Genomic DNA, 27,531 nt, shown 5'->3' with positions numbered 1-27,531 from the left:
ACAAATTTCAGGCAGTAACACACATTATTCAAATCGGACAGAACTGGAGGAATGGGTATCAGTTCTGGAAATTCCTTCTGTAACAAGTCATATTATTTTCTGAGACAGATAAATCTCAATTTTTCCAGATGAAAACACTGGCACACGCTGGAAATAACCTCAGAGAAAGAGAATCCCTCACAGGAAGAACAGGAAACTGAGCTCTCCTCTGAGTTTGAAACAGAAATCTGAGGAGAAAGCACTGTATCTGTCCATTCATCTTCCTGTGCAGATTCAGAATCTCAAATCTCTTTAAGAAAAGAAGCACCCCTCTTTCTTTTACCAGACACTACTTTATAAAAAGGATCAACAGCCAGAATTAAACTCTAAGCTAAACCCAGTAAACTATTCCTGTCTAAGGAAATTTGAGGAGGAGTAGATGCATATTTAGTTTTATGTTTCTTTTTGACAGGAAAAATGGAGCATTTATTAATGGCAGCATCAGCTTCCTCGGGGAAGGGCACAACATTTTGCAAACACAGGGAAGCTTTCCCTGTTACCTCTCCCAGGACTGACAAGAGCGGTTCTCCCTCGTCCATCGAAAAGACCCAAACAGCTGTACACGACATGGCTAACTCCTGTTCTATAACGGCTGTGGTTGCTACACCAGAGAGATCCGGGGTAAAAGATGAGTGGTCTGAGGTGCAACTAATGGCCGCTGCACAGTCATCCATCTGCGGGTGAGGCAAACTGCTAGCCTGCTGTGGTGGCAAGGTGCCCAGCAAAGGGGCAGCACAAGCCATCTGTCAATCCTTGAAAGCCTCAGAGGAGCATACTGACTTTTTAGTCAGCTCAGCTTGAGCTGACTGACTGACTGGGCATGTGGAAGTTGCCCTGAAGCTGGCCCGCTGTTGTATCCTATGCAGGACCTAACTCATGTAGCCAAGTCTACTGCAGCAGTGATCAATATGATGAACATAGGTTTATAGAAGGTTCTAGGCTAGTGGCCCTAGAGTCTTTACAAGCCGAGGGTTGTTAATCCCAAGTATCCTCATTTGTTCTTTTTGGGTAGTTTGCAGGATGAATTTATGAACATAGCAGGACTGCGATCAACACCAGCTACTTTTGTCCATGAGAGAAATGGGTGCCACCCCAGGGATGAATTTAAAGTCTCCCATCCAGTTATCTAGGTTGTATTTGAATATGGTCAGTGAGGAGCTCTGTTTTACATGAATAGGAAGTCTATGCTAGAGAAACGGCAGTCTCTGTCTCTCCGGCAAGTTCCGTTAATGTCACAAGTTATGTTGTGATCCCTAGATCAAGCAACTACTGTGCCATTTGACTTCAGGGATGTGCAGCATTTACATTAGGACAGGGTTGGGGATTGACCTATATGCCAGGCACAACTTACCTCTCAACAGCCTATAAGATAGAGAGTAAAGTGACAGGGTTTTCAGCCTGTCCACATAGGTCATGGTTTGGAGTCCCTGTATTTTCTTAGTGAAAAACCTCTGAGGTCTCTCCAGCTGCTGCAGATGTTCAGTGAGGTACATGAAAAAAGGGCACATTATACTCTAGTGGAGTTATGATATCCCTCGACCTGGATGCTATGCCCTTGCTTATGAGGTGCGCTACATAGAAGGCTTTCCTTACCATTGTGGAAACTTGGTGGTCAAAATTCAGATTGCTATCAACCTGTGTTCTCAAATCTTGCACCACTGGGTTGGAACACAGGGGGGTGCTGTCAATACTGTAATTTGTATGGAATTCCGTTTTGCCAAAGAGAATAATAACGCATTTTTGCATTTAGTTTTAGACCACTGATGTGGCACCAATCACTTGTTTGTGTTAGCCCTTCTTGCAATATGTGCAGACCATCTCAGCGAGGTCTGTCTACCATATCGGCCTAGGCTGACAAAGTGGATTCACTTGGACTGACACCAGAAGCTGAGCCAATTGTTGAAGTCAGTCATTGCTTGTTTATACTGTGGCATCATCCTGGGTGAGGGTAGGATACTGCTTAGGAGCTACAACAAATGCTTAGCCTTCGGAGACTTTTCCTTAGGGGATCTGTAATCTGAATATTTAAAGGGAAGAATCTGACATCTAAATCTCCATCAATGAGGGTTGTGGCTGCTAACTGTCATCTGACCATCGCACCTACCCAGTCAACAAACTGAAATAAATATAAATAAATGACCCAACTATATCCTCCCTTACCAGGACCCAAAAAATTCCTCCCTCTTCCTCAGTAAGAATAAAGTGAGGTTTGACCTTCTCTGACTTGACGTCTGCTGTGGCTGGGCATTAAAGGCTTCCCATGGAGCCTCGCCAGAGAGACCAGATAAATCACATTGAAGACCCAAGGACTACAAAACTATCTAAGTGAACTTTCTGTCCCAGACCACTGAAAAGAGATGAACAATTCCTTTCGGAAGCTTCTCTGGATATTTTGCTCTTTACATGAGGGGTAAATCCATAGAATAAGAGTCAGAATCCATAGCTGCTGACACCATAACCTTAAGAAATCAGTTCTCAAGAAAAAGTCTCAGAGAATTGAGCCTACCCTTTTATTGTTATAGAGGTAAAGGATAAAACATCATATATAACCTGACATTGTGATTTTCTCTCCTAAATATAAAATACAGGGTGCGTGGGCATCTTTATAAGGAATCTGTCTTCTGCACACCCATTTCCTTTCCTGACAAACATGCTAAAAGTTGATAAAACTTTCTACAGAAAACAAGAAGGTCCTCAATAGGGTAGTTATCTTTCCAAAAACTATAAAAAAGCCAACCACAGCAGCTGAAACTGCTAAGCTGATGAGATGCCTGACTAAGCATTTCAACAGCAAGTAAGTTCTGAATTTTGGTGCCCATATGTCCTTTTTATACCAGCATGCTCATGTGCTTGAATGGACATGCAGAGTTTGAGGAAGGTGTTCAAAGCTTTTGTAGAATATCTGGGCATCCAATATCTTTGGCAGGCCATGTCATAGATGTGTGTGTGTGTGTGTGTGCGCGTGCGCGCACTACTGCAACAGTGATCTAATGGTGACTATAATACTCTTATTTCTACACTATAACAATTAAATGTTTGTTTTGCCCAAGATATGCACGTCATAACCAAGTAAAAAGAAAGGTGGGAATAGACTGCAACTTACCTTGACCTCCTGGGTACATGCATCTAAATGCTCGTCCAAGCTCCTCGGCCTGAACCCTGCCTGCAGGAGTTAGTTCTCCACCCCATTTTAGTACTAAAAGCAAAGAAGGCTCGACTCTTCTGTTGTCTGCAAGCAAACAAATATTACAAATATAACACACAAAAAGGACAACAAAGCACTGCTGGTGACATAATATTCCTTGAAAGTATAACAAAACATATCAAAAAATTTTGGTTAGTTTATGCATGTTAGCCAAAACATTTTCTTTTTCTATCGGAAAACTAGGCATCACTCAAAGGAGGAATTAATGGGAAAAAAAGAACAAATCCAAACAAGAATCATTAGTGGTATTCTATATACACATTTAATCACAGCATTAAAATAACTGATTACCGCTCATTAAGTGTGGTGTGTGTGTGTGTGTGTGTGTGTGTGTGTGTGTGTGTGTGTGTGTGTGTGTGTGTTGCCCAAGTAAGAGGTAGACAGTGACAATAAACTGACATAATTGCACGCAGCTCATCCAAGAATCTCTTGCTAAAGCTACCCAGAGACTCCCTATGCTGTGGAATAAAATCCCGGTCCATGTGAGGCAGAGCACCTCGCTGGCTCTGTTCAAAAGAAATCTTGACCGGTGGATGGGAGATCGTAGGTTTACCCCGGGAATCATCTCTGTGTCACTGCTGGACAGAGGCACAACAAACTAATGGGCACAGTATTTTTTAACATAAGGGGTGGCGTAAGCCACAAAACTTTGGGCTAAGCTTATAAATGCCTTAGGGCAGATAGCCTAGTATAAACCTATGAACCTATGAACCTTATCAAAAGTCTACACTTCCTTAAGAATTCTGCCATTTGCAAGAATACACTACAAACTAATACAAAAAAGAAGTTATGTACTCACCATAACATTCCATGTTTGTAGTCCATCTCACCCTTCATTCTTACATATGGGTTCAGAGCCGATCCTCGGCTCCAACTTGGACAATTACAAAACTCGAAGTCTCTAAGCTGGCTCGTGGCAAGGTAGGTATCCCATAGTGCACTAGTAAAAATTCCTAGATCTTGTTTGCTGCTATCTATAAAAGTGACAGAAGGTATTTCCACAAGGAAAAATGAAGATGAAAGGTCTCCAACCCTAGGGAAGATAGACACTATCTTGTCTCCAGATCCTCCAAGGATACATGGACGGGGGTAGGTGGGTGGGTTCGTAAGAATGAAGGGCGAGTTGGACTACAAATATGGAACATTATGGTGAGTACAAAACTTCTTTATGTTCTGTAGTACTATCTCGCCTTCATTCTTACATATTGGACAGCGTCCCTTGCAGCCTTTTCTCGGGTGGCTCATGGAAATATACTCCTAAAAACCATGGAAATAAAGGAGCCTCTGCCCCTGGAGGCAAAGTCCAATTTGTAATGGGTAATAAAAGTATGTGGGGTAGCCCAGGTTGCTGCTGCACATATACTGTCCACTTGAAATCTAGTTTGATAATATTATCTTGGAGACTGGCATACCTTTTCTCATATCCGAAAAAGATGCAAACAATTGGTCTGCTCTCCTAAACTCTTTGGTTCTATGCAGATAGAACCTTAACTGTCTGTGTACATCAAGTTGATGGAACTTATATTCCGCTTTGTTTGAATGATTAGGAAAAAAAAGACTGGCAGTTCAAGTTTGATTTATATTAGACTGAGAACAAACCTTGGTGATGAAGGATGGATTTGTATGAAGGGAAAAGTACAGTTTTGTACCTACCATAAATGTAGATGTCCGATAGATATGCAACTGCAGTCCTGACATATGGGTTGTCCTGCCTCAGGCAGCCCTTCGGTCGGCCGGATTCCAATGTCCGGGTCCGGCGTCGGCTGATGTCGCCTCCTCCCCGACGTCAGAGCGGCTAGGGTATAAAGCATCAGCCGACGCCATCTTCTTCCGTGTTTCTTGCCCCAGATGCCAAGTGCCCTCCAAGGAAGGCTAAATTTAGAGAATGGATAAAATTCCAGACATGCACAACAGTAATAAACAGATACACCATAAATGCTATCCCCAGCTAATTTGGAAAAGGGGGAGTGGACCTAAAAAAGATAATTACAGAGGGGTAGGAGGGAGGGAAAACCTGACTGCAGTTGCATATCTATCGGACATCTACATTTACGGTAGGTACAAAACTGTACTATGTCCTTCAAGAATGCAACTGCAATCCTGACATATGGGTTGAATACCATAGCCAAGCTGGGGGTGGTAGGATCTAAGATAAGGATGGTGTAGCTAAAATGCCCTGCAGGATTGCAGAAGCAAAGCCTGCTCGGGATCTGGAATATAAAGGCAGGTTGTAATGTTTGGAAAATGTATGCACGGAGCTCCATGTAGCAGCTTCTAGAATGTCCTTTGTAGCCACCCCGCTTAGAAAGGCTGTGGAGGTGGCTGTAGCTCTGGTGGAGTGTGGCCTGATATTGGCTGGCACACTTTTTCCATGGAAAGAGTAGCAGAATCTGATGCAGTTTCCAATCCATTTTGAAATTGTTTGTTTGGAAATTGCCTTTCCTTGTACCCCAGGAGCGTAGGCTACAAATAGTTGGTCAGACTTTCTGTTGGCCTTTGTTCTATCCAAGTAGTAGCGCAATTGTCTGTGTATGTCAAAAGTGTGCAAAAGCTTTTCTCCTTTATTTTGAGGATTAGGAAAGAAAGTAGGCAGGTGAATTGCTTAGTTTAGAGAAACCCTGGATATCACTTTTGGCAGGAATGAAGGTTTGGTCCTTAAAGAGACTCTGTCCTGATGGAAAATGAGAAATGGAGGTACTGCCATGACGGCCTGTATCTCCGAGACTCTTCTTGCTGAAGTAATTAATTGCCAACAGGAAAACTGTTTTCCAGGAGAGAAACTGCAATTCTGAAGATGCTGCTGGCTCAAAAGGAGGAAGAGTTAATTTTTCCAAGACGAAATTGAGGTCCCATGCAGGCACTGGTGGTTTTCTTGGAGGTTTGATATTCTTTATCCCTCTTAAAAACTGTCTTAGCAAAGGATGTGAAAACACAGGTGGATCACAGCTGTATTTTGCTGAAATTGCTGAAGCGTGTATTTTTATGGAGGAATATGAAAGGCCATTGTGAAGCATTTCTGCCAAGTATTCTAGAATCTGTGGGATGTTCATTACTGATGCATCCTGTCCCTTGTTGGCATTCCAGATGTTGAACCTCTTCCATTTGGCTGAATAAGTTTTTCTGGTGGAAGGCCTGCGTGCTTCCAGTAGGATCTCTTGAACTTTTTTGGAGAGAGATATATGGGGAGAAATCATGGAACCCTCCAAGCTGTCAGATGCAATGTTTGCAGGTTTGGATGAACAGTCCTGTAACTGTGCTGAGTTATAAGCAGAGGCCATAGAGGCAGGGGCCACGGTTTGGTGCGAGTTATGCTCCTTAGTAATGGGTACCAGTGCTGCCTTGGCCAGTCTGGAGCTATCAAAATGCCTTTCAGTTGTTCTGCTTTGATCTTCAGTAACACCTTAGTCATTAATGGCAGAGGTGGAAATGCATAGATTGTTAGAGAATTCCAGCTGAAGGAGAGAGCATCTATTCTCCAGGCTTGAGGATGGTGTGTCCTTGAGCAGAACTTTTTCAGATGATGATTGCAGTGTGAGGCAAAGAGATCTATGTCCGGCCTCCCCCATGCATGAGTTATTTGTGAAAAAATGTCTGGATGCAACATCCATTCGTGCGGGCCCATAATGTTTCTGCTTAGACTGTCCGCCAGAACATTGTCCTTGCCTGGAACAAACTGGGATTGCAACTGTATGTTCAGTTTCAGGGACTTTTCCCAAAGAGTCATTGTTAGTCTGCAGAGGGGGTAAGAATGGGTGCCTCCCTGCTTGTTTATGTACCACATAACAGTGGTGTTGTCTGTCCTTATCAGCAGCTGGCCTTGCTGAAGAAATTTTCCGAAGGCCTCGATTGCATGAATCACTGCCAGCATCTCTTTTTGATTGATGTGCAGATGCAATTCCCGAGGAGCCCATTGCCCTTGAATGCATCTCCCTTCCATGTGCGTCCCCCATCCATGATCTGAGGCGTCTGTTGTAATGGTTTGGCTTGCTTGAGGTTTGTTGAAGGACATGCCTTTGTTTAGCTGGCTTGCTTGTGCCCACCACAAAAATTCCTTTTGTAGACATGGAATGAGTGGAATAATTGCTTCTAAATTGTGGCTGTGTTGAGACCATAAACGTTTTAGGCACCATTGTAGTTTTCTCATGTGCAGTCTTGCCAGTGGAATCAGAAGAATGCAAGATGCCATGAAACCCAGGGCCTGCAGGATTTTCCTTGCAGTCATCTGGGTGTGCTTTGCTAGGCTTTTGCAGTAATCTGGTAATTGATCTTGTTTTTCTTCTGTGAGGAAAGCCATTTGTGAATTGGTGTCCAGTTTGGCTCCTAGAAAGATTATTTGTTGGGATGGCAGTAGTCTTGATTTTTGAATATTGACTGTGTATCCCAAAGCCTGTAGCAAGTGAATGACATAGTCCAAGTTTCTTATCAAGTCTTGCTTGCTGTCCGCTTGTATAAGGCAATTGTCCAGATAAGGGTATATTTGTATCCCCTGAAGTCTGCAATGTGCAATTACTGATGCCAGGCATTTCGTGAATACTCTGGGCACAGTAGATAAGCCAAAAGGCAATGCTGAGAATTGATAATGCTCTGACCCTGCAAGACATCTGAGGTATCTTCTGCAGCTGTGTCTGATTGGGACATGCAGGTATGCCTCCTTGAGGTCCAGAGTTACCAGCCAAGACTCCTTGCCCAGCATGGGAAGAAGTTGCTGTAACGTCAGCATTTTGAATTTTGGCACAATGAGAAAAATGTTTAGAGCGGACAAGTCCAGTATAGGTCTCCATTGTTTTTCTTTTCTTGGAACAAGGAACAGTCTTGAGTAGAATCCCTGTCCTTGTTCCTGAGGAGGAACCTTTTCTATAGCTTTGATTTGTAGCAGCTTTGAAACTTGTATGAGTGCCTCTGCCCTTTGATTCTGTGGCAGGTTTGGCATGCCTTGTCTTGTTGGTAAGGTATGGAAGTGGAACCTGTAACCTTTGTCTATTATGTTCAAAATCCATCCGTCCTTTGTAAAAACGTGCCAATTTTCTGAAAATAAGGATAACTTTCCGCCTAAAGGTGCTTCTCTTTGAGCCTTGGTTGGCGGTGTCAAAGTTAAGTCATTGTGATTGTCCCTGTGGAGCAGTAGGAGTCCCTGCGCCACTTCTCTGGTTAGTTGGTTGCCATTGGTGGCCCCTGTAAGAGCCTCGGTATTGCCCTCTACCTCGAGCATGCCTGCTTTTTCCCCTTTGAAACTTCTCAGTGTCTGGAAAGGACCAGTTCTTCGAAGGCCAATTCCTGCTGAACCTTGCTGGCTGAACCTGTAGGAAATCTTTGACTGTTTGTACTGATTTAGTCTTTTCCTCAATCGATTTCAACACACCCTGTGCATTAGCACCAAATAGCTTGTCTTTTTCCAGAGGTGCATCTAGAAGCTTTGCTTTAACATGATCTGGCAATGACTGTTCTTTCAACCAAGCATGTCTACGTATGACTACCTCTGTCATAGCTGCCCTACATGAAGCTTCCAATGCATCATAACCACACTGAAGAAAATGATTGTTAACCTGCTGAGTGTTATGAACCAAATCCTGCAAAGCCTTTCTATCTAAAGGCTCAGGAGAGGCTAACTTTTTCTGCAAATCATCCATCAGGAAATCCTGATACTGAAACATATGAAAGAGACAGTTTAGAGCCCTCATGGCAAGGGTAGAAGAGGTATAAACTTGTTTACCCCATCTCTCCAGGGACCTAGATTCCCTGTCTGCGGGCAAAGGATTCTTGGCCGGGGAAGTGGCCACTGCTTTGGGCCCCTGAGAAATAGTTTCTAGATCAACAGAGTGGGCCTTAAAGAGATGTTTATGAGTTTCAGGAACCCTGTAATATCTGTCTGGCTTGACAGGAGCAGGAGGGAGAGAATCAGGAGAAGTACTGGAGTCTGAGTACACATCATCCAGTACATCTAAAACTGGGGGAATAGCTAAAGGCCTGTGCTGGGGTAACTTAAGAAAGGTCCGAAGCCTTTTCCTGGAATCGGAGAAATCCTGGCCCTGCCACTGAAAATGCTCTCTCATGGAGTGGAGAATTTCCCCGAAAGAAATATCCTCAGGAGGAGAGGCAGAGGGAATGGATTCATCTGCATCAGAATCCTCGTAGGCTGGGAAGGGTTCTTCCTGGGAATCTGAAAGGCCTGACTCACCAGAAGCTTCATTTGAGGAAAGGGTATCTGTCTGCTCAACCCTGGGCCTTTTGTCTGAAGGTGGCTGAGAACCTCTGTCTGGATGAGCCTGAGAGCCCCTGATTAAAGAAATTAGATCTGCAGCTAAAGTCATGATCTGTTTATCCGAAGTGAGACCCTGTGAAAAAGATTTAGGAGGGTGAGACTTAGCCTGGCTGGCAGCCTTAACACATGTGTAGGCCTTGATAGACATAGACACAGGAGGCCTAGCTGCCCCACATGCTGGAGTAACTTTGTCCACCGGTATGGTGTCAGGTAAATCCTGGGCTTCGGTTTCAGGAGGAAAATCAATAACCGGCACCGGGATAGCCTCCGGGACCGAAGTGTGCGGTAAAGCGGTGTCGTCGGCCTGGAGCGGTTGAATTACCGCCCCTCGAAGAGACTGATGCACTCGCGGTAGGCTTAGGCGTGGTGTCGGTGGAAGTCGTGGGCTGCGGAGGTCGGTCCCGGTCCTCCCGTTTTTTGGAAACATGTGCTGTCGGAAGTTCAGACGGCATGATATAGGCGTAATTTTCCCCAAAAAGGTCTTCAGCAAATTCTGCCCGGCGCCTAAGTGTGCGCTTACTGAAGCAAGCACAGGCAGCACAGGCCGAGACGTCGTGGTCTAGGCCGAGGCAGGGAAGGCAGTAAGAGTGGAAGTCCTTATGAGGTATTTGTTTACCACAAGACAAACAATTATTAACTTTTTCAGTTTGGTCTGACATCGGCTGAGGCAAGAAAAGGTTCCCCAACGGGGTACTTAGCTTTTTGAAAACACAGGAGCTGGCCAACCAGCACTTGCGAACAGCTTCTGCTTCGGGCACCGCGCGGCAAGAAAGACTGAAGAAGATGGCGTCGGCTGATGCTTTATACCCCAGTCGCTCTGACGTCGGGGAGGAGGCGACATCAGCCGACGCCGGACCTGGACTTTGGAATCCGGCCGACCGAAGGTCTGCCTGAGGCAGGACAACCCATATGTCAGGACTGCAGTTGCATTCTTGTAGGACATCTCTGTCTCTATGAAAAATCAAGTAAGGAAGTTTGACAGAGTGCTTGCAGCTCTGACAATCTTCTGGCGGATGTAATGGCTACTAGAAAAATGGTCTTCCATGAAAGGAATTTTAAATCACAAGTATGTGAAGGTTCAAAAGGCGGTGAGGTAAGTTTTGAAAGAACAAAATTTAGATCCCAAAGAGATATAGATTCTATAAAAGGAGGTCTTAGTAGGGTAGTGCCCATCAAAAATGATCTACACAATCTATGAGCCATAAGATTAGGTTCATGTTGTCCCAAATGAAAATTGGAGATAGCTGCTAATTAAACTTTGATTACAGCAGCAGCTAATCCCTGATGAAAAAGTGCGGTTAGAAATTCTAACACTAAGGGAATGGAGGCTGTGTATGGAGCTATGTTTTTAGCTCGTGCCCAGAGAGAAAATCTTTTCCATCTGCTAGGGTACAATTTTCTTGTAGAAGGTTTGTGAGAAGACGTCAGGATATGTGTAACCACAGGGGAGAAATCATGAAGCCTGACTAGGGATGGAAGTGGAGCAGCCATGCTGTCAAGTTGAGGGCGTGCAGACAGGGATGGAACGTGCCTGACATATGTATCAGAAGGTCTGGTGTACTGGGTCCAGAGTCCATGGATTGTCCAGAAAGTGAGGCCCGAGAAAGGGGAACCAAATCTGATGAGGCCAGTAAGGAGTGATAAGAATCATTCTGCTTCCCAAGGTCTTTGCTTTCTGGATCACTTTCAATATTAGCGGAAAGGGATAAAGAAGTCCCGAGGGCCAATTGTGGACGAGTGCATCTCTCGGTGTCTCCCCCGGGGGAGGGGGATAAGGGAGAAGTAGCTGCTGCATTTGGTGTTCATTGGGCTGGCAAACAGATCGCAGAATGGCTGTCCCCATTTGCGGAAAATCTGTTCCGTGACTTTCTGATTCAGAGACCACTCCTGAGGCAGTAAGATTGCCCTGCTGATCTTGTCGGCTATCACATTAGTTCTCCCCGGGATATGCATTACAACTAAAAAGCACTGGAAAGAAATCCCCCAACTGCCAAACACGAAGAGCCTCTCAACATAGGGGCTAGGATCTGGTTCCCCCTTGTTTGTTTATATACCATACCACTGACATATTGTCTGATTGGATTGCTAATGTCCCTAGAGGAAGAAAGTCGTGAAGTAGTGTACTATCACTTTAAACTCCAAGTAGACCTAGCAATTACAACAGCCTGCTAACAACGCTCTATGTCTACTTTTATTGAACAATCTTACATTGTGCTATACATAGTGGGCTTGCTCAAACTTCACTAATTAGTCCTATGTAACGCTTACAACGTTACACTATCTCCCAGCCCTACATATAAACCTCATCCCCCTTTGTATAACACACTGTTTCAGAATTACCTGAATGTTTATAACATTTACCTGAGGTGCCTCACTTCTTCTTATGCATTCCTGGTGCTAGTACAACTTAGCAGTGGTCCTAAAGAAACTTGTCAAATACATCACTTGGGTTATTTTTAAAGAAAAAAAAAAGAAACTGTTAGAATGCACTGCTCTGGCCTCTAACTGACATAGATATTTTGTACTTTTGTTAAGTATTTTATTAGAGCTGGCTAAAGTATATACTTACTATCAATTGATTTGAACTGTTGCATTCTAAGCATGTCAGTCCATGTTTGTTCTACTGTTTTTTCTGACTAGGACCTGCTTCACCTGACTCGACTGTTAACAGTATTTTTTCTTCTCTACAGTGTCTTCTTTCTCCCTCATCTACCCAGCCTTGCAAACAGCCTGTCCTGCATTAGAATTTAGAACCTGCCCTACCTGACTACCTGGACTCTCTATTTTAAAACTTGCACCTGCTGTCTCTTCCTATCAAGGAATAGAGGCTCACCTCTCCCTGAACTTACCCCCTCAAGGAAGCAAGAAAGTATGTTATCTGCCAGATACTAATGTAACTTTGTCTAAATAACTAATGTATATATAATTATTATCCTTCCCTGCCAGGACAGCCAGCAGCCTTGTACCTTTTCTCTTTACCTCCTCCCCTTCCCCCTTCTTGGTTTCACTATTCCTCTCCTTTACTACCAGTTCTACTCCTTACCTTTCTTGTACCACTGCTGCTGTATAGCTTTTGCCCACTAGATGGCACCCTTCCCCCCTCTTTATCTTTCCTACTGACTCACACTAGACATACTTAGGATCTCATTTTACACTACTTATTTCATTGTAGACCCATTTTAACCTTCCATATTCACTACACTCCACTTAACTACCCTACCTACTCTGACCAGTAGTTAACCTATCACCTCCTTATCTACCTCCCCCCTTAACTTACCTCTAATAGTCAGTATTCCACTGATTGTTTTTTACAGGTTCTCTTCCTTCTCTTGGCTCTTCCCTCTCTGTTAGCCCTGCGGGATCACTCCGCTCCCCTACCCTACCCCCAATTCCCACCCACTTCCAGCAGTCCTAAACTTATACTTCACTAACCACCCCCCCCTTTCCTCATCCTATCACTATCCTCCTCATCATTAAGCCACTCCCCTACCTCTATCATTCCTCATTAGTAATAATTAACTCTCTTTGGGCTACTCACTCACCTTTCCTCACCATTTACTGCACTGACTACTTCCCAAATCAACTCCTATACAACCTCCACTAATTTCCTATTTGCATAATTTAACCCTGCTCAATCTCTTTCAGCACTCTTTCCTTTTTTCTGCTTCACCTACTCACACAAATTACTCCTACCTCATTTCTACTTATTACAATGGCCCCAACAAACAAAAATATTTTCACAAACATACTACTCAACTACCACAATAGCCTCTCTTACAATACCTTACTCACTAACCTTCTTAGAAAATCTCTCTCTTCCTGAACAAAACCATCACTTCCAGCAAACTTTGCCATCTTCTTTCATCTACTCCCTTAGCCACAGTAACATAACCTGTACCTCTAACTATATACTACCAAAATATCACAGAACAACCCATGTTACATACTTCACTACCAAAAAGAATTTTAATAATTTCTACAATATCCCCAGCAACACCCCCTCCTAGACGGTGATATTCATCCATACCCTGGCCCCAATACTGACTATACCAACTACATAGACAATTTAACATTGCCTGTGATCTCTACATTAACTAAACCATCTAATTCCCACCTGATAGCTCACCTTAACATTCGAAGTACAAACAATAAACTTTCCTACCTGCATGCACTCCTAGAAATGCACTCATTTGATATTCTCTGCCTTAAAGAGACTTGGCTAAAACCATCTGCTCTGGACCAGGAAATTACCCCTCCTGGCTATAATATCCTTAGATGTGACCGTAAAACCAAAAAAGGTGGAGGTATAGTCATTCTCTATAAATCTAATCTCCAAATTTCCCCTTTTAATGTGCTCCCATCATTAGATACAAAGTCTGAAACCCTGACTGCCAAACTCCATATCAACAACTCCAAATCTATCTATCTAATTTGCATGCATCTCCCTCCTGGTAACAATACCAACACTCTTGAAAATTTACTTAGTTACCTCTCTACCCAACTACCCCACGAGACCATTATACTGGGTGACCAACATCGACTGGTCCACCTGCAGTTCCCCTAACCCTCCTAATCACATAAATCTCTTCGGATTCTCACAAATAATAACCACTCCTACTAGAATCCACAAACCTAGCAGTAAGGAAACCACGCTTGACTGGATCCTTATTAATAGCCACCCTGAAACTTATACACCAGGAACCCTTCCTGACGATATCAGTGACCATATGCTTACCTACATTATTAGACAAAAAGTCCATATCCCAACTACTAATAATTTCAAAACCTCCCACTCTAAAAAAATTATTTAATCCAGACAGCTTCCTAAACGAACTACAAGCATGTGACTGGTCAACAATGACTCATCTTGAACTTGATGAAGCAGTAACCTACTTTAACACCAAATTTCTTCAAATCCTAGATTACCATGCACCTTATCGCTCTTCTAGAATAAGAACCAAATCTGCCCCATGGCTCACAAAACAAACTAGGCAAAAGATGCTCTTCAGAAATAAAATCTGGGCTAAATGGAGAGCCACCAAATGTCCATCAGATCACCTCCACTTTAAACAGTTAAGAAATGCCACCAAGAAAGATATTCTTAGAGACAAAAAAGACTTCTACCTTCACCTCCAACAAACTCCACAAAAATTTTGGTCAGGGATAAACAAACTTCTTCAGCCAGACCACTTTACTACTCCTGCCCCTGCAGGATTCAACCAAAATAACTCCAACCAAATTCCTGATGCCTTTAATAACTACTTTACAGAAGCCATTCTGACCCTAGCCAATTCTTTACCTCCTTTTACTGCTTCCCCACTAAATACCTCTAAGACTTCATCTCCTACCTTTCAAATACAACCTGTACCTACATCTCTCATCTGTAAGCTCCTTCAAAAATTGAAACCTTGTAGCCCTTCAGCTGACCGTCTCCCAGCTGAATACCTACAAATTGCCGCAAAAGCCATAAATTATCCCATCTCTATCCTTATTAATAGAACTATCTCAGAAGGCAAAATCCCTACCATATGGAAAGTATCCCACATTATCCCTCTACATAAAGGTGGATCATCTATTGAGCTTTCTAACTTTCAGCGTATTGCCTTACTCTCCCCAATAGCTAGGATAATGGAAAAATGTATTCATAAACAACTACTTAACCACCTTCTACAAAATAATCTACTGGCAAACTGCCAACATGGCTTCACGCCATTCCATGGCACAACGATTGCCCTGCTATTCTTCACAGACTCTATAAACAAAAATCGTAACAATAACTCTTTTTCCCTGCGTTATTTATTGACCTGTCAAAAGCCTTTGATATGGTTAACCATAACTTACTTCTAGACAAACTAAAAGCCAATTTACTCGATCCACAAGCATTACAATGGTTTATGTCTTATCTGGAAAACAGACAGCAAGCAGTACTTTGGGATAACAATCTGTCTACATCACTTCCAGTAAATATTGGAGTACCCCAAGGCTCTATCTTAGGTCCTCTTCTTTTTTACTTATTTATTAACGATCTACACATAAACATTCTACAAGCCACCTGCATTCAATATGCAGATGACTCTACTTTAATCTGTACAGCTAAGAACATAGCCTCTCTCCAGTCCTTCACCCATACTGTTTTCCATAATGTTGAAAATTGGTTTATGCAACACTGCCTCCTCCTAAATCACAAAAAAACAAAATTACTGCTTTTTACTCCAACTCATAAATCACCTCATCCATTCTTCTCAGTAACCTCTAACAATGCTACCAACATAACCCCAGATACTACAACCCGTCTACTAGGTGTAACAATTGATAATCACCTCAACTACGATGACCACATTAACTCCACTATAAAGTCTGTTAATAAAAAACTTGGTACCCTCTACAGAATTAAACCCTTCCTTACCCCTTCTGGCAGAAAAACTATTGCCCAGACCCACCTTATTTCTACCCTTTTGAATGCTTCTGCTATATATACTAACCTATCTAAAAACAACCCCTCCAAACTTTCCACATGTTATAATAGCATAGCTAGATTCATCACTTGCTCCCCCTTTAAAACTCACCACTGCCTCAACCTCAAACAACTGGGATGGTTAGAATTACAGAACCATATACTTTGTCAACAATTACTTATCACTCAAAAGATCCTATACCACCCCAACAACACCCCTATCCTCACTAATAGGATTACACCATACAAAAATCTGGCTACACTACGCTCTGCTAATAAGCTCCTAGTTTCCTCTATAAAATCTAAGAACAAAGCTGGTGACTCACTTTTCTCAAACACAGCAGGTAAACACTGGAATCAGCTTCCTTCTGAAATATCAACCCTTGCTTCTACTTCTCTATTTAAAAAAACATCTTAAAGAACATCTTAAAACTCACTGGCTTTGTCCATGTGCGAACCCAGACTGATATCTCTTTCCCCTTCCTGCTCTTACCCCTTTCTCTACTCCTCTAACCTATGCCTCTAATTCGAGTCACTACACTTTTCTTCATAAAATGAGGATAAAATAAAAGGTTTTTTTCTCTTAATTGAGTCTTGCTCAAACTTACTATTGTGTTTAGTATAATTTTTCTTTTGACCAATGTTGCCTCTGTACTGTGATTTTATGTGTCTTTTTATATATTGCAAACTTTGTCACTGTTCATGCTTGGAGCTTTTCTCCCCGGGCCTCTACTGAAAATGGACATATATCCAGTTAGACTAGACCGGTCAACAAATGTAAAATAAATAAATAAATAAAATAAGTACCTGCAATGCTAATAGCACTGCTCTCCTCTCTAGAACATTAACATGCAAGTGAGCCTCGTGTTCTTGCCATGTGTCTTGGACTGTCCTTCCTAGATAATGCCCCCCCACACCCTATCTGGGAGGCATCCATGGTCACAGTAGCAACAGGTTGGTGAGGAATGAATGGTCTTCCCTATCGTTAGTTGACTGGACTGGAACCACCAACGAAGGTCCTTTTTGCAAGATTCTGTTATTAAAATGGGATGAGACAGAGGCAGTTGCTGAAGAGACCACTGGGAAAAGAGTAGCCATTGTAAAATTCTCATATGTAGTCTGGCTAGCGAAACTAGAGTTATAGTAGAGGCCATGGTTCCTAGAAGTTTGAGCACTGTCTTCCCTTTGACTTTGTGTTGGGGAAGCAGGCTGTATATTTGTTGTCTTAGATTTTGTATTCTGTCTGAAGGAAGGCGAGCCATCATTGTGACTGTGTCAATTTCTGCGCCTATAAAAGTCACATATTGAGAGGGTGACAGGCAGACTTTTCCCAATTTATAGTAATGCCTAGCTGAGTGCAGGCTCGGATGGTTGAATCCCTGGCTTGTAGAAGTAGGTGCCTGGTGGTGGCAGTCAGGAGCCAGTCATTCAGGTAAAGAAAAACTTGGAATCCAAGACGCCTCAAGTGAGCCGTTACTACTGCCACGCATTTGGTGAACACCCTGGGGGCTGTGGTGAGACCAAAGGGCAGAGCATGAAATTGGTAATGACTGGCTCCCAGTCGGAAGCATAAATGACTCCTTGATGCTCTGTCCATTTTTATGTGGTAGTACGCATCTTGGAGGTCTATGGAGCACATCCAATTGTCTTTTCCTAACAGAGGGAGTATAGACTGCAGTGTTACCATTCGGAACTTGGACTTCTTTACTGATTCGTTTAACTTGCTGAGATCCAAAATGGGCCTCCAGTCCCCTGTTCATTTTGGCAATAAAAAGAATCTGGAGTAAGTTCCAAATCCTATGTGGTCCACAGGGCAGTTTGGATGACTCTCTTTTGAAGCAACTTTTAGACTTCTATAGTTGCTTGATCCCTGTGATTGGGTGGAACACCTCTGATTTTCTTGGCTAGATGAGGTGGAGAAGAGAAGGGTATGGAGTATCCTCTGGTAATTATTCTTTGTGCCCACTTGTCTTGTGTGATGTCATGCCAGGCTTCTGAGAACAAAGATAAGCGACCCCTGACTGGCTCCAGAGAAGTGCAGTTGGGCCCCACTTCAGGAGCGCTGACAGGGACGTCCACGAAAGGAATCACGGTCACCCTGGTTTTGCGGACCACCCCTGCCTCTAGGGCGAAGTCTACCATTACTTCCTCCTCCTCTGCCTCTGGAGAAGTAATCACCTTGTGCTTCCAGGAAAAATCTCTGAGATTTCTTGAACCACATTTTTCTGCCTCTCTGACCCTTAGGGTATGGTCTAGAAGGGACAAGTGAGTGTGTCTTTTACCTTTGGTCCAAACAGAGAGGAACCGTCAAAGGGGGGATTGGTAAATGAAAATTTGAAGGGCTCCGCAAAATTACATAATCGCATCCAGGAGCGTCTCCTAAGGGAAACTCCTGAAGCCGCTACCCTGCTCACTCCATCTGCTGCGTAAGATATCAGCCTCATGGAAGAGTTAACAATGGAGTTTAAGGTATACAACTGAGCAGTAACCTTCTCAGGGACTCCTTCAGTTAAAGTATCTTGGAGACGGTCTCCTAACTCCTTTAGGAAATCTCTTTGAAGCCTAGTGAGAAGGATGAGGTAATTCAGCCATCTGAGTGTAAAAGCCACTGAAGAAAAGATGTGCTTCCCGTATCTGTCCATTGTTTGAGACTCCTTATTTGGTGGGTGGACAGATGAGGAAGTTTCCGCTAGTTCCTTCTTTGTGGCTGCTGCCACCACCATGGCATGTAAAGGTACACCTTTGGTCAAAAACTCTTTCTCTTTGGGAGCTGAAAGAAATTTGATGGGCTTCTGGGGACTGCTTCCCACACCTTTCGACTGACTAAATCTAACAGCTCATCGAAAGGTGGAGACACCCAAGAGGCTGAAGGTTAAGACCCAAAAGCCTTCAGGTACACTGACTCCTCATCAGAAGGGGTGCCAGTAGGCCAGCCGCCTCTCTGTTCTAGGATCTCTAGGATATCTACGAAGGAGATATCATCAGAGGATGACCTAGGGGACTCTTCTGACTCCTTAAGGTCAATGTCAGAGGTGATGGACTCATCAGGGGAGTCTACATGCATCCTTTTGCAAGTTCTCTTCTGAGGAGGCTCCTCAGAAGAGTATTCTGGAAAGGTCTCGGAAGACTGGGGGCTACCAATGGAGGCTCCTGATGCTGCATGTCTCTGCTGTCAAGAGAGAGAGAGATAGTGCTGAGACAGAGGTTGGAGTGAGGGGGAAGAGCACCGGTACCCTTGTGTGGAGCTGAAGACCAAGACAGTACGCTCATCATCTCGAAGGCAGATCTCACCGGCTCCGAGGACACCACCATTTCTGTGGAAGCAGAAGTAGCCCTCGGCTTCAGAGCGATCGGCTCTGAGATACATATCGGATCCAAGCTCAGCCGAGCTGATGCACCGAGAAGTAGGCTCAGAACCAAAGAAGTTCGGGTCCGAGCGCCCCCGTCAAGGGCCAACTGGTGAGCTTTGGCTCCTAGACATCAAGGACGGCACCGAAGGTGTTGGAGCAGAACTCTGCTCAGAGACAGTAGGGGTGCTGGAACCAATGGTTCCACAACAAACAGTACTGATAGCTCTGGCTCCAAAAGACCGACATGGCTCAGAGGAGGAACAGAAGCAGGTAATATGGCCTTAGACAGCTCCGAATCTGATTGGGTCAGAGCCGGCAACAAATTTGCTAGCGTTGACGACTTCAAAGGTCTAAGCACCACTCTCTCGATATCCTCCTCAGAAAGACTCTTGGAGCATTTGGAAGACAAGGTAGCTGATCGAGATCTCTGAAAAATCGGAGATCTGAGTGTCGGGGAAACCAGGAATAAATCTCTAGAATATCTCAGAGCTAAGGGTTCAGTAGTTGGCTCCGAAAAACTTGGGGTCAAAACTGGAATGTCAATGTCAATAACCTCGACCAGCTCCGATGACAGAGGAGCTGAAGAGGAAGAAGGCTTGTTAATTTTTGCAATTTTTTCTGGAGGTCCTGATTTAACAGTCAGTGTAGGAAAGGGTCTTTTAACAGACTTGACCTTCTTATTTTTGGAAGAGGGAGACCTGGAAAGAGAAGAGGAAGAACTGGCTAAATCCTCCTCAAAGGAAGGTTTAAGGAGACCTTTCAAGATGAGTTTGTTCTTCCTTTCCTGGAGAACGCCGGAACTAAAAGAGTGGCAAAAGGTACATGTCTCCTGAAGATGTATGGATCCCAATCAGTAAACACAAATGCTATGTCCGTCAGTCAGGGACATTTTTTGTGAGCATTTAAGACGCTTCTTAAAATCCAAGGGTTTATGGTCTTTAGACTCCTCAGACATACTGTCACAAAAACAATTCACAGAAAAACAGTAAAAGGAAGAGAGGACAACGTCTGCTAACAAATGGGCCTAGCCCTGCTCAAGAAACAACACACATGGGAGAAAGACAAAAGAGGACTAGGTCCTCTAACTTAAATGGGCCTAGCCCTGCTGAGGAAACAACACACTAGGGAGAAGGCAATAGAGGACTAGGCCTTCTAACTTAAACGAGTCTAGCCCTAAACAGAGGAGTAAGCGGGATAGAGAAGAAACAATCAACAAATGAAAGCTAGAATAGGTCCTGACTAAAAAAGGGACCTAAGCCTAAGAAAAGTTTAACAATAACTAGCACACAGAAAAGGGGAGGGATACGGCTAAAGGAAAAGGCCAACAAAAGCAACAACAATTTGCAATAAATTTCAAACACCACACTAACTACTACTAGATAACAACAGTAAGCAATTACTACTAAAACTAACTATAATAGTCAAAAAACAGTCACTATAAATTCTGAATAAGCAAAAAATTCCAACTTAGCCATGGCCAAGAAAGAGCACTTCTGAACTCATAGACACGGCAAAGTAGATCTGGGGATTCTTACTAGTGCACTATGGGATACCTGCCTTACCACGAGTCAACTTAGAGATGTCAAGCTTTGTAATCGGCAGGATTGGCTCCGAACCCATATGTAGGAATGAAAGCGAGATAGGACTACAGAACATTTATAAGTTATGTATTCACCATAACTAAGCATCTATGTTGTTCATTTTCATTCTTCCTCACTAATGGGTTCAGATCTGATCCTTGGATCAGACTCGTTCTCATGTACTAGACTTTGGATTCAGCTCTTGATTTCCCCCTCTACCCACAATGCACTACTCCATCCCCATTGCCTCAGACTGAGTTTGCTGCCTAATCTCCCTATAGTTAAAGGGAAAAACAGGCATAAACAGATAGAAAGACAGGCCTCAAAACTGGAACAGTAGGTTCCAAACACAGTCCAATAGGTTCTTCCAGAAGGAAAAGGATGGGATATGAATGGGAGGGAAGTTGAGGAAGAATGAAAATAGACAATCCAGATGCATAGTTATGGTGACTACATAACTTATAAATCTGATGTCGTCCTTTTCATTCTTTCTCACTAATGAGACAAAATACCCAGCAATGTTCACCTTGGGAGGCCCTCATGGAAGGATATTCCAGAGTACTTCCAAACAAAGGAGAAGCTCTACTTCAGGATATGATGTCCAATTTGTAATGTGAAACAAAGGTATGTGTTTTAGACCATACAGCTGCTGCACAAATGTCATCAGTAGACATCCTTGACCAAAAAAACTGATGAAGTAGCCATGGATCTAGTTGAATGAGCTTGGGGAGGTCTTGGTAAGGTCATACCTTTTTTGAGACTAAATCTATGAGATAGTCTGTAATCCATTTAACAGTGGAAACTGAGTGACGTAGGAGATTTGAGGAAAAGGATACATAAAGTTGATATGACTTTCTAAACTGGTTTGTTCTGTGAAGGTAAAAATGTATTTGCCTGTGCACATCAAGGAGGTGCAGCACGTACTCTCCTTTACTAGAAAATTTTGGAAAGAAGAATGGTAAATTAATGGATTGGTTGATGTTATTTTCAGAAGCCACTCTGGGTAAAAAGGAAGGGTTAGTTCACAGAAAAACCTTATCTTTACTCAAAACAATTTATGGGGGTTTTGCTGAAACAGCCTGGAGTTCAGAGATTCCTTTTGCTGAATTTATAGGTACCAAGATGACCATCTTCCATGATAGAAATTTTAGATCATATTTGTCTGACTGCTCAAAGGGTTTTTGAATTAAACCTTGAAGCACCATAGTAAGGTCCCAAGGTGGTGAAAGATCCTTTATCAGAGGTGTCAGCAGAAAAGTGCCTTTCATAATCTGGAGGAAGACAGGGAAAAAGCTTTACTTCCTGCATGGAAATTTGTAATTGCTGCCAACTGAAGTTTAACTGTAGAAAATTGCCCTCCCCCTTTAAAAAGATTTGTCAGATAATTAAGAATAGCAGAAGGTGGTTCAGAACAGGAGGCAATGTCTTTGTCAGATGATCAAATAGAAAATCTTTTCCATTTGCTTCTATAGACTTTCTTGATGGAATCTTTTTGAGAAGCTAAAATAATGTCACAAACTGGGGAAGAGAGTCTGGACTGTCTATTACTGGAAGTGGAGAGACCATGTGGTGAACTTGAGGGTGTGAAGCTTGGGGTGTTAAATCCCTGATAGGTGACACAGAAGATCGTGAGTAGGCTCCAGTATCCATGGAAGATAACGAAGATGAGGCAGTAGAAAGGGAAATCACACTTGCTGAGGCCAGAAGGGGGCAATGAGGACTACTGAGCTCTTCAGCATGTTTGTTTTCTGTAAGAATTTTGCAATCAGTGGAAGAGGAGGGTAAGCATAAAGGCGACCAAAGGGCCATGCATGAAGTGGAGCATCTCTAGGTGACTCCCCGAGGGGGGATCAAAGTGAAGTACTTGCTGCATTTGTTGTTGAGAGGAGTGACAAAAAGGTCTCAGCAGTGCTGGCTCCAGTGCCTGAAAATCATATTCATTACCGAGTGGTTGAGACACCACTCACAAGGCATCAGAATGGATCTGCTTAGTTTGTCTGCCAGCACAGTGGTTTTTCCCTGGGATGTGCATCACAATTATAAAATGGTCTGATGAGATTACCCATTCCCAAACTCTCATGGCCTCTCTGCACAGGGGGTAAGATAGAGTTCCTCCTTGCTTGTTGATGTACCAGACTACAGACATGTTGTTCATCTGAAATGCAATAGTCCCCAAGGGGAAAGCATCTTGAAATGCCTGCAATGCTCGAAGGACTGCTCTCATCTGTAGGACACTGATATGAAATTTGATCTCTTGGGGTGACCACATGCCTTGGACTGTTCCTCCTAAGAAATGCCCCCCACCCTGATTGGGAGGTGTCCATGGTCACTGTGGCGATTAGATTCGAAAGAACAAAAAGTCTGTCCAGAACAAGATCGTTGGATCATATCCATCAACGTATTAGTCTTTACTTGAAAAGGAGGAGCTGATGTAGAATGGACCACTATACAGCTAAAGTCCACTGGAGAATTTGCAAAAAGAAGCATGCAAGACGGAGTAGTATTATGGCAGCTACCACAGACCCAAGTGCTTGAAGCATGAGAAAGGATAGCCTGTAACTGATTTTTGATAGAGGTAATGCAGTGGAGAGGTAAAGATGCCACCTGAGTCATTGTGTTCAAAACTGTCCCGATGAATTCCAGAATCTGAACTGGGGCAAGTTTTGATTTGACAAGATTTACGGAGATCCACAAGGTATTGCAAATCTGAAGCAAATAGTCCCTGGCATGTTGTAGCTGTTGCTTGTTGGGAGCAGTGAGTAGCCAATCGTCCAGATATGGAAACACCTTTAATCCTTTCAGTCTCAAGTGAACTGCCTCTAAACTGCCATGCATTTGTAAACATCTTGGGGTCTGTGGTGAGTCCAACGGGCGAAGCTCTGAGTTGGAAATGAAGATATCTTCTGGACTGTTTGTTTTTATGTGCTAGTATGCATCCTGAAGTTCTAAACAGCACATCCAATCATCCTTGTACAGAAAGGGCAGAATGGGCTGAACCATGCCCATTCAGAACTTTGCTTTCTTTACCTAATGATTCAATCTTAGATCCAAAATGGATCTGATGACCCCCCCCCGTTTTCTTTGGCACTAAAAGGAAGCACGAGTAAGTTCCGAATCCTATCTGGTCAGGTGGGACAGTCTTGATGACTCTCTTTTCTAGCAGCTTTTGTATTTCCTGTTCTGCTTCTTTCCTCTGACTGGGTGGAACAGTGGGAAGTTTCTTCCTTTGACAAGGAGGAAGAAGAGAAAATAGTATGTAGTAACCTCTGGATATTATTTTTAATACCATAAATCTGTTGTGATGTTTGTCCAGGTGTCTAGGTGCAAACAGAACTGACCCCTGACTGCTTCCAGAAATGGAAAGTTGGGTAGCACTTCAGAAGCGCTGATAGGGCCCGTCTGAAAAGGAATTTCTAAAGCCCTGGTTCTGCAGGCCTCCTCTGCCTCTAGGGCGACATCTACCATTAACATATCCCCCTCTGCCTCTGCAAGAATTATCCCCAAGATAATCCTGTTAAGGTCCCCAATATTTATGGAACCACATCTTTTTACCTTCTAGGAGGATGGACACAAGAGCTCTGTTCTGCTAGCTCTTTCTTAGTGGCTGCTATCACCATCATAGCATCAACTGGCTCTTCTTTGCACCAGTGGGGTTTATCTGCAGGTGAGGCCAAATACTTGTCAGGGCAGTTGAGGATGGGCTCAACAGTATCCCGGCTCCTTCCATGCCCAGCGGGAACCCAGGTCAATAAGTTCAACTGCCAGGGGGAGTCACCCAAGATGTAGATGGCCCAGAACCAAAGTCTCCAAGAACACAGATTCTTCAGGAGTAGTAGTTTGGGACAACCAACCACCTTTCTGCTTAAGGAACTCTCTAATATCTTCTAAAGAGACGTCATCATTTGGCGATCTCCGGGATCCTTCTCCCTCATTAAAATCAGTGTTTTCTGTGAGAGACTCCATTGGGGAGTCCATGTGTCTCCTCTTATACGTCCTCTTCCAGGGGGCCTCCTCCGTGGGATGTTCTGCAAAGGTGTTGGAAGAGAGGAGAAGTTCTTCTAGTGGAACTGACTGGAGACTAATTGGAACTGGCTGCCCCTGTGGAGTAGGTCTGACCAACTCAGAGCTCGGAACCGATGAGGGAAGAGAGTAGGATCCAAAACATGAGAAGATGGTCTTCTGTGGAGAGAAAAAGCCCCTTCTACCACTTTAAAAGATAATGGATCAGGGGAAGCCTCTACCCTCCTCCTCGGAGCCAAAGCTTCTGAAGAAGATAGGCTAGGGCCACCCCTGGATCTGAGCCACAAGGGAAAAATCAAATCCGAGCTGTCTAGGGCCGAAGCTCAGACAGGAAGGACGGATCTGATAAAACCGAGCTGAGCCCACTCCCTTGGACCTGGCAGCGACATCTCAACTCTGAAACCCACTCTGATCCGAGGATACTGGAGCATAACCAGTCAGAGAAATTGTCAGAGTGGAGGAGGAGGAAACTTTTCTCGGATCCAATGCCGAACCACTCAGGGATCTCAGATCCTGGGTGGACAAAACCACGGGTTGGATCAGAGAGGGATATAAAATGGACTTTGAAGGCAAACTCACGGATCCAGCAGGGAATGGAGCTGGTAGGACCCCCATCTGAATCTGGGCTCTGAGGAATTTTCACCACAACCACATCCTCTTCTGACAAACTTCTGGAAGACCTAAAAGATGCTGTGGAAGGGGGCCTAAAATGTTTCTTTGGAGTCTGAAATAATTGTGCAGGCAAGGAGGGTGAAACAGGGTTGACCAAAATCTGTGACCTACGGCACCTACAAGATGTAATGGTCTTCAGATCTGTGGGCTTAGGATCCAAAGAAGAGGTTGTTGGTGAGGGAGATATGACTATGGGAGCACACCTCTTCGGATCAGAGGATGTTCTCGGAACCTAGGGAAGGCTAAGAGACTTCATATCCAAGGATGTTGCATCCATTATTTTTCTCATTTTCTAAACAGGCTCTGAAGAAGCCTTTGGGGACATTGGAGGAGACCTTTTCCTGGATTTTGAAGAAACTGTTTTTGAGATTTTTGAAGGGGGTTGAGCCACAGAAGAAGCAGGAAGCAAACCTTTCAATATGAGATTGCTGGGCCTGTCAGCCAAAGCTTTAGGGTTGAAAGTACAGCACATTGTACAGGCCGTATTCAAGTGATCGGGTCCAAGACAGTAAATTAACTTCTTGTGGACATCTGAATTATGGGATCTTATGTCCACAAGAAGTTGTGTCTTTCGGCTTTTCCCGGTTAGGGGTCGCCAGAGCGGAACTCCGGTCTGCTAATGATTGGCAGTAGATTTTTACGTGCCGACTTGCCAGCCCTGACGCACAACCTTCAACAAAGTTACGCCCATTCACGCATGTCTTCAGACAGAAGACGCTCTAGATGAAAATCGAAAGGGACGTCTGTCAGGCAACAGCGCTACCGCAGCACCACCACCGCAGTATGTCCACAAGAAGTGCATTTCTTAAAACCTGTTGGATTCTCAGACATTGAACCAGTACACAAAAAACAATATACCAGTGACAGAAAAACAAGGCTTTCTTTTAAAATAAAGTTAAAACGAAGCAAAGCTTATTATCAACGATGGTAAAGCGAGAAATGCCTATCAAAGGGACAGAGAATACCAACAATGGTACTAAAACACTTAGAATAATAGAAGTAAAGAAAAAGAAAAATATCCCTAACGTCAGCAAAAACTAAGACGGAGGATTAAAGGAAATATGTACAATTATTTAAATTCATAAAGTTTCTAAGGCTTTGAAGAAAAATGAAGTAAATATTCTTTCAAGTGCTCAAGAGTGAAACCTGCATCTAACCACAATGGCAGCAAACGAGATCCAAGGCAATGGGGATGAAGTAGGGCATTATGGGTAGCAGGAGAAGCTTGAAAGCTATATCCGAAGTCTAAAATATGTGGCCAAGTTAGATCTGAGGATCGGATCCGAACCCATTAGTGAGGAAGAATGAAAAGGACATCATCAAATGGATCTGTTTCTGCATTTTAGTATCAACATTAAGACCATCTTAGAATTGTGGTGTCTCGACCGTTTTACAGAATATCAAAGCATTTCAATTACAGTATTAGAAACCAACCAAAACTAACGAGATGAGTTGAACTCAGGCTATATTCATAAAAACAAGACTTCTTTATTCTAAGCTCCAGATAAGCGCTTTTGAAGTCAAACAAAACAAGCCATTTATATAAAACCACCAATCAAGACTTCAATTGAGATGATGAATATATTTAGAGACACCAAACAATACATACAGCACAAAAACATTCACTAGTTTAGAACATAAAGCTCCATCTCAAAAGTGGGCGTGCTTTCAATAAGGGTTTAATTGGAACTTTGCCATTCAGCCCTGAACCAAAATCAGCCCTAAGCCTAATGATCCACTTACTTTCTAATTGCTCAGTTCCATTACGTATATCCCCACAACTTGGACTAACATCAATATTACCTATGACAAAAGATTAAATTTATGTAATATTGAAGTCTCCATCACATGTTTAGATAAAGCGTTACTTGCTATCCTATTATTGATGCTATATAGGTGTACCCGTATACAATCTTTTAAGAATCTGTCAGTTTTACCTACATAGAATTTAT

General features: G+C 43.3%; 1 protein-coding gene across 1 annotated transcript in view; it reads right to left on the bottom strand.

Moving 5' to 3' along the window:
* Window positions 1-27,531, bottom strand: part of PPIP5K2 (diphosphoinositol pentakisphosphate kinase 2) — a 3,486,936-nt gene that overhangs the window by 2,062,063 nt on the left and 1,397,342 nt on the right. The window contains 1 exon segment of the mRNA XM_044063880.1: window positions 3,143-3,268. Within this exon segment, the coding sequence (XP_043919815.1) occupies window positions 3,143-3,268 (126 nt within the window).

This window comes from Protopterus annectens, chromosome 2.part2, assembly GCF_019279795.1.
Source record: "Protopterus annectens isolate FY-2018-M chromosome 2.part2, PAN1.0, whole genome shotgun sequence".
NCBI lineage: Eukaryota > Metazoa > Chordata > Ceratodontiformes > Protopteridae > Protopterus > Protopterus annectens.
The sequence above is the reverse complement of the archived record's forward strand: the minus strand, read 5'-3'. Positions and strand labels throughout refer to the sequence as shown.